The sequence below is a fragment of the Procambarus clarkii genome, chromosome 66, assembly GCF_040958095.1.
Source record: "Procambarus clarkii isolate CNS0578487 chromosome 66, FALCON_Pclarkii_2.0, whole genome shotgun sequence".
In the NCBI taxonomy this organism is placed as follows: Eukaryota; Metazoa; Arthropoda; class Malacostraca; order Decapoda; family Cambaridae; genus Procambarus; species Procambarus clarkii.
This window is the reverse complement of record NC_091215.1, coordinates 11380150-11388391: the sequence shown is the minus strand read 5'-3', so window position 1 is coordinate 11388391 and position 8242 is coordinate 11380150. Positions and strand designations below refer to the sequence as shown.

Here is an 8242-nt window from a genome sequence, read left to right as displayed (position 1 = left end):
TCCCCAATAGGAAGAAAACCCACTGGGTTCTAGGCTAGGTTAGGCTTATCTGTAATAATTGAATTAAGCCTAGCAAAGCCTAGAACCTAGTTCAGTAATTTAAAAAATGTTGTAACTTGAAAAATGCCATTCAATACATTACACAATTTAAATATTTTCAGGCAATCAACACAACCCTCATGTTGGCTAACCCTCTCTCATGTTGGTCAATAATTTAATTATTTTTTTATGGAGTAATCTTTGCTGTTGAAATGTAGTCTTTTTGAGACTACATTTCAAATGTAGTGTGTGTGGAGGCGTGTATGTTAGGTATTACCTAATATACACGGTGTAATATATCTATCTGTGTGAAATAGATTAAATCCATTTATTTGATATTCAGCTAATAGTTCTGTATTTTCTACATTCATCCATGTTTTGGTAAGTGCAATAATATGTATTGTTTCATTGCAGATTAGAGATTCAAGATAGTTCTAGATTTCCGAAGTACTGAAACGCGCGCCATACAGGCTTGGTGGATCTAGGTGCAAGGTAAAATTATTTACATTTACTTGTTTTGTATTTATGTTTTGTATTTATATGCATATATGCATTTATATGCATTATTCTATAGAATAATAGATCTCGTAATAATTTTGCAAAAATAGTGGCATTTACTATTTTTAAAAGATTATTAAAAAATTTACTGATATGGTGCATTCGGAAGGGCGAAGAGGGAGAACGGCCTGTTGACATAGCTCGGGTGCAGGGGGGGGGGGGTTGTGTAAAAGCCTGGTTTGTGCCTCGGAGAGGCTATGGGATCCAGTAAGTTCAGTAGAACTTCGGTTTCAACCCTTTTACCCTGTTGTAGCTCAGTCGATTAAGGCAGTGTCTGGGATGCTCCCGGACGCAGGTTCGAATCCTCGTCACGGCCCTTGTGGATTTGTTCATTTGATGCATCACGTTATTGTGATCTGTGTGTGTAATTCTTCACTTGCTACAGCAACAGGAATGTGTGTGTATGTATTTGTGTTGTTGAATATGACCGAAAGTGTAAGATTAATGATTCTAACACAAATCGTCTGAATATTTGTTTTTCTTCACTGTCGAGAGTAGTTAAAAAAATTTACTCGAGTTTATTTTCACACTTTATTTATGGTCCTTAAGTCCCTCTCCTTAATGCTGCTGCTGTTTCTCGCATCTTTGCATCGCTTGTATGTTTGGGGGTTTGGCCTCTTGCTATATATTGATTCCATTTGTGTGTGTTTGGGTCTCAGGCCCTCTCGCAATTTCTGTTGAACAAACCCCTTTTCCTAGTTCTGCATCTCTCCTTTGGTACAAATTTTGTTGTGCTTTTATCATATATTTCACAAAACTTGACATACATTTCATTTACTTCATGTCCTATCAGCAAGTGTTTGTCAAATTCTTTAAGGAAAGTTTATCATCCTGATTGCAGATCTCTAGCGATATTATGTCAACTTCTTGTGGATTCGCAATCATTATTTAATTTACCTTTAGGTGTTCTTTCACCAGCACAGCAACACTGTACCTCTCCCAACCAGTTTAAGATAAAAACTAAGTACTAACTAATTAACTCAATGTAACCTACCTTACCCCCAAAATGACAACCCATGTCTTCTATTTTAAACAATGCTGTTTTGTTGACCAAATTGTATTTTTGTTTTTTTCTGCAATGTTTCCCCCCCCCCACCACTCTACCACCACATTGAGTTTAGTAGCTCTGTGCACGTCAGGTGCTGTTTAATATACAGACCTACTCCTCCATTTGACCTAGTTTCTCTATCACATCTATATCACTTTGTGCTTTAGCCCTGGTGGAGCTTGGTCCACCAGGCTGTTGTTTGGAGTGGCCCGCAGATCCACATACAGTCTGCATATGATATACAGTCTGTTGATCAATTAAACTACAGTAGTTAGTTTTTATCATCCGAATGCAGCAATATGTGTTCATTCTTCCCAGATGAAGGAACTAGGTAATATTCATCATCTGAATGCACCATCTGATGCTTTAACACACTCATGATACACGAGAGGTTTAACAAACTTTTAAAACTTTTAAAACTTTTTGACCTATGTATTTAAAAGCAATTCTAAAGTTAAAAAGTGTAGCATAGGCCCCTCGCAGAATGTTCTTAATATGATCCTCAGGTTATAGTTTTCTATCTAAAACCACCCCTAGATCTCTTTCTTGATCAGAATTCTTTATAGATCTCAGTGGCTCGATCATAGAAACTGCTCTAAATCCTTGTTGGCCTGGATTGTGGAGGTCATTGGTCTCTATAAAACTAGTAATCTGACTCCTGATCACTCTCAAATAATTTTATTATGTGGGATGTTAGTGCAACTGGTCTATAATTCTTTGCCAATGCTTGTGTTGTGTTGTGTTGTTTTGGTAGTGATGTGCAATGTGTTGTTTTGGTAGTGATTCGTCCAGTTCTGGTAGTAGTGCGGTTGTTGTGTAGTGTAGTACTTGTGTGCTTGTTAATGACTTGTATTCCAGTCTTGTGGGTATCTCCTTTCCCCTACGGGCCAACTGCTTTGTTCTTACCTAGCATTTTGCTTTGTTTGGGTATGAATGTTTGTGTGCCGTATATTTTGCAAAATTTGCCATATATCTCATTATTTACTCCTCTGCCTAGCAACAAGTCTGTCTAATTATACTCATTAACTGTTTTTCAAAGTTCCCCATAGTGTCCTTTATTGAAATCGAGTTCATGAACCGTTTCAATGTTCTTATTTTCTTCTAGATTATATCTTAAAGTATATTTAAATGTTATTGTTATTATTGTTATTAAATGTTATTGTGACATTGCATTGCAATTGAGCTATGTTGTTTACCATACCGTTCATTTCGTGAGTATAAGTATAGATGCCACACTTGTGACAGGTAAAACCATGCCTTTTTTGAAAAACAGCACCGTCTGTTGCACGTAAGAGCAACCCACACTATATTATGTTGCGATATTATTTCAATATTTCCGATTGTATTGATAATTTGAATTTTCATAGATTTCAATTTATTTTCATTTCGATTTAATAATTTTGTGTGACATTGCATTGAAATTGAGCTGTGTTGTTTACCATACTGTTCATTTCATGAGTATAGTTTATTTTTTTATTTTTTTCATTTCATTTTTTTAGCTGTTCTTATTTTTCAGTGATGGGAATATCAGATCATTTGATGTTCCCAATTTTCTGATGGAAGCATCAGACCATTATAGAATGCATCGGATGAGGTAGTTTGGAATGGTGGGGAGGACGAGAGGGGGGTATGGTGGGGAAGACGAGGGGACAGAGGAGAGGGTAATGGTGGGGAGGACGAGGGGACTGGGGAGTTGGGGATGGTGGGGACAGGGGAATGCTGGGGAGGACAAAGGGACAGGTGAATGGGAGATGGTGGGGGAGGAAGAAGGACAGGGGAGGGGAAAATGGTAAGGAGGACGATGGGACAGGGAAGTGGGAATAGTGGGGATGATGTGGGGACAGGGAAGTGGGAAGGACGAGAGGACTGTGGAATGGGGAATAGCAAAGTGAATTATAATTATATATATTAATTAATTCTTATAAATTTCCAGAAGCCTGTATCAACACCCACACTAATGCAACTGAAAGAGATGTTGAGACAAGTATTGCTGATATGTTGAAGAACGCCCCAAACAAACTCGGTGGAAACAGATACAAGGTAAAGTTTGCCAATTTGCTGTAGTCTAATTCAATTTCTTTTTAGTAATCTTCGAGAACATTTATGCTATGAATAAGATAAAATAATGTAACTGATTTTGATTTATTTACTATTTATTATTTATTTACCGTTATTAGTTACCTGGTTGATACCTGGTTGATGGGGTTCTGGGAGTTCGTCTACTCCCCAAGCCCGGCCCGAGGCCAGGCTCGACTTGTGAGAGTTTGGTCCACCAGGCTGTTGCTTGGAGCGGCCCGCAGGCCCACATACCCACCACAGCCCGGTTGGTCCGGCACTCCTTGGAGGAATATATCTAGTTTCCTCTTGAAAATGTCCACGGTTGTTCCGGCAATATTTCTTATGCTTGCTGGGAGGACGTTGAACAACCGCGGACCTCTGATGTTTATACAGTGTTCTCTGATTGTGCCTATGGCACCTCTGCTCTTCATTGGTTCTATTCTACATTTTCTTCCATGTCGTTCACTCTATAGTATGTCGTAGTATAATAGATCTCGTAATAATTTTGCAAAAATAATGGCATTTACTATTTTAAAAAGCTCGGGTGCAGGGGGGGGGGGTTATGTAAAAGCCTGGTTTGTGCCTCGGAGAGGCTATGGGATCCAGTAAGATCGTCCTTCCTTTCCTCCCTAGAATCTGGATGTAGCAGGTGCTCAATTGTCAAAAGTGAAAAATTGGTTTTGTCTTCCAAATGCACCATTTCTGTAAATTTGCTAATAATCTTTTAAAAATAGTAAATGCCATTATTTTTGCAAAATTATTACGAGATCTATTATACTAATAACGGTTTGATAAAATACAGAAGACTGCCTACTGGTTTTACCGGTAATAAGGTTTGATACAGATGATTATGATTATGGTTTTGGCCTCCACCACCCTCTCACCTAACTTGTTCCAACCATGTCTACCACGGTTTTGTCTTCCGAATGCACCATTTCTGTAAATTTGCTAATAATCTTTTAAAAATAGTAAATGCCATTATTTTTGCAAAATTATTACGAGATCTATTATACTAATAACGGTTTGATAAAATACAGTAGACTGCCTACTGGTTTTACCTGTAATAAGGTTTGATACAGATGATTATGATTATGGTTTTGGCCTCCACCACCCTCTCACCTAACTTGTTCCAACCATGTCTACCACGGTTTTGTCTTCCGAATGCACCATTTCTGTAAATTTGCTAATAATCTTTTAAAAATAGTAAATGCCATTATTTTTGCAAAATTCCTGAATATTGTCAAAATGACGGAAACCCATATGTCAAAAACACATGGAGATATACCAATCCTGGAAGACATTCTTCCATCCCCACTTGAAACTGTTGAGCAGGTGGAAAGTCTGTCACATGAGCTAAAAGTTAACAGTGAATATAAAAAGAGTATGGTAAGTGTTGCTTAATTCTTTTAGCCTGAGTATGGTAAGTGTTGCTGAATTTTTTTAGCCTTGTACATATGTCTTTTGATTAGTTTTTTTGCAGATGAAGGAAGGTGGGGTGGCACATAATTGATTGTTCAGTGTTATGTTTAAGGTACAAATAAAACAAAAGCAAAAGTTACTCAAATTCGTTGATTTTTGTAATAGTTAAGAAGGAAAATATTTTAATGCTATTTATTTAATACAGTTGGAAATTAGAAAATCTAATGTTGAGATTGAAAGATATATATTATTCTCTATTACCTTACAGCTTATGCATTATTTTAACAGGTCCAGACGCTGTCTCAAATGGGCGGTGCAAGCTGTGGAGACACAGTGAGACGAATGATGAGGAGGATAGGGACCTATGGGGTCTGGTCTCAGTATTCACTCGTTGGGCGCAAGAGGAAACGTGTCTTCAAAACCTTGGATATTTGTAATGTAATAATAAGTACGTAAATTTGACATTTTTTTGGATTATATATATGTCTGCATGTATTATGTATTATACTTGCATGCTTGTTAATGACTTGTATTCTAGTCTTGTGGGTATCTCCTTTCTCCTACGGGCCAAATGCTTTGTTCTTACCTAGCATTTTGCTTTGTTTGGGTATGAATGTTTGTGTACCTTCATTGTATATTTTGCAAAATTTGCCATATATCTCATTACTCCTCTGCCTAGCAACAAGTCTGTCTAATTATACTCAATAACTATTTTTCAAAGTTCCCCATAGTGTCCTTTATTGAAATAGAGTTCATGAACCGTTTCAATATCCTTATTTTCTTCTAGATTATATCTTAAAGTATATTTAAATGTTATTGTGACATTGCATTGCAATTGAGCTGCGTTGTTAACCATTCTGTTCATTTCATGAGTATATTTTATTTTCTATTTTTTCATATAATTTTTTTTATCTGTTTTTATTTTTCAGTGATGGGAATATCAGATCATTTGATGTTCCCATCAGAAAATTGGGAAAGTCAGATCTTTTGATGTTCCCAATTTTCAGAAGGAAGCATCAGACCATCATGGAATGCATGGGATGAGGTAGTTTAGAATGGTGGGGAGGACGACAGGGGGGATGGTGGGGAAGACGAGGGAACAGAGGAGAGGGTAATGGTGGGGAGGACGAGGGGACAGGTGAATGGAGAATGCTGGGGAGGACAAAGGGGACGAGGGGACGGAGGAAGACTGGAGAACAGGGGAACACCTAAATAAAAGCCAACAATGTTATTACTCTGTGGCTTCTTGTCTCCTGACAAAAAGAATTATAATTATATATATTAATTAATTCTTATAACTTTCCAGAAGCCTGTATCAACACCCACACTAATGCAACTGAAAGAGATGTTGAGACAAGTATTGCTGATATGTTGAAGAACGCCCCAAACAAACACGGTGGAAACAGATACAAGGTAAAGTTTGCCAATTTGCTGTAGTCTAATTCAATCTCTTTTTAGTAATCTTTGTGAACATTTATGCTATGAATAAGATAAAATAATGTAATTGATTTTGACTAAATATGTAGATATATTTAATTTTCTGAGCACTAATAATGAAAGAAAACAAAAATAAGAGGTGGCTACTATCTCTAATAATGGGCTGGAATAATACAGGATATAATAATATATATATATATATAAATATATATACATATATTTATATATATATATATTTATTTATATAAATATATATATGATATATATATTCTATTCTATTAGTCTATTCTATTCTATAGTTTTATATAGATTCTTGTTTTAGTTTTTTTCTATAATATGGAAAGGGTTTTTAATTAATAAATTAAATATTATATAATAAAATAATGTATTATTGAAAACAATTAGTAACAAACAATATTTCATTACAGGGTGGTGAAGCAAGAATACATGTGCATCACACAGCAGAGTCGGATATGACGAATAATGAAAACAGCGGAGAGCCTGGTGCATGGCATACCGCTGAATCTTCTCTAATGTCTATATAGAAGAATCTTTGTTTCTGTGTGTATATATGTATATATATGCGAACAAGCCTGAATGGTCCCCAGGACATATGCAACTGAAAACTCACACCCCAGAAGTGACTCGAACCCATACTCCCAGAAGCAACGCATCTGGTATGTACAAGACGCCTTAATCCACTTGACCATCACGACCGGACAAAATGAGGTGATAGCCGAGGCTATTTGAACCACCCCACCGCCGGCACTCGGATAGTTATCTTGGGCATAGCATTTTACCAAATCACCTCATTCTTTGGGGCAACACGTGAGGAACACAAATGCGAACAAGCCTGAATGGTCCCCAGGACATATGCAACTGAAAACTCACACCCCAGAAGTGACTCGAACCCATACTCCCAGAAGCAACGCATCTGGTATGTACAAGACGCCTTAATCCACTTGACCATCACGACCGGACAAAATGAGGTGATAGCCGAGGCTATTTGAACCACCCCACCGCCGGCACTCGGATAGTTATCTTGGGCATAGCATTTTACCAAATCACCTCATTCTTTGGGGCAACACGTGAGGAACACAAATGCGAACAAGCCTGAATGGTCCCCAGGACATATGCAACTGAAAACTCACACCCCAGAAGTGACTCGAACCCATACTCCCAGAAGCAACGCATCTGGTATGTACAAGACGCCTTAATCCACTTGACCATCACGACCGGACAAAATGAGGTGATAGCCGAGGCTATTTGAACCACCCCACCGCCGGCACTCGGATAGTTATCTTGGGCATAGCATTTTACCAAATCACCTCATTCCTCACGTGTTGCCCCAAAGAATGAGGTGATTTGGTAAAATGCTATGCCCAAGATAACTATCCGAGTGCCGGCGGTGGGGTGGTTCAAATAGCCTCGGCTATCACCTCATTTTGTCCGGTCGTGATGGTCAAGTGGATTAAGGCGTCTTGTACATACCAGATGCGTTGCTTCTGGGAGTATGGGTTCGAGTCACTTCTGGGGTGTGAGTTTTCAGTTGCATATGTCCTGGGGACCATTCAGGCTTGTTCGCATTTGTGTTCCTCACGTGTTGCCCCAAAGAATGAGGTGATTTGGTAAAATGCTATGCCCAAGATAACTATCCGAGTGCCGGCGGTGGGGTGGTTCAAA

At 38.1% G+C, this 8242-nt stretch overlaps 1 protein-coding gene across 1 annotated transcript; it reads left to right on the top strand.

The window, feature by feature from the left end:
* The first annotated feature begins 401 nt into the window (after window positions 1-401).
* Window positions 402-7136, top strand: LOC138355105 (uncharacterized). The gene is made up of 5 exons (XM_069309797.1): window positions 402-531; window positions 3579-3685; window positions 5411-5570; window positions 6429-6535; window positions 6988-7136. The coding sequence occupies exons 2-5, from the start codon at window positions 3641-3643 to the stop codon at window positions 7102-7104; spliced, it is 429 nt and encodes a 142-aa protein (XP_069165898.1). The 5' UTR covers window positions 402-531; window positions 3579-3640; the 3' UTR covers window positions 7105-7136.
* Window positions 7137-8242: the final 1106 nt, after the last annotated feature.

Coding starts and splice junctions, on each gene's coding strand:
- LOC138355105 (XM_069309797.1), top strand. CDS start 3,641: ATGTTGAAGAACGCCCCAAACAAACTCGGTGGAAACAGATACAAG. Junction 3,686..5,410: donor TCGGTGGAAACAGATACAAG/GTAAAGTTTGCC, acceptor TTATTTTAACAG/GTCCAGACGCTGTCTCAAAT. Junction 5,571..6,428: donor TATTTGTAATGTAATAATAA/GTACGTAAATTT, acceptor ATAACTTTCCAG/AAGCCTGTATCAACACCCAC.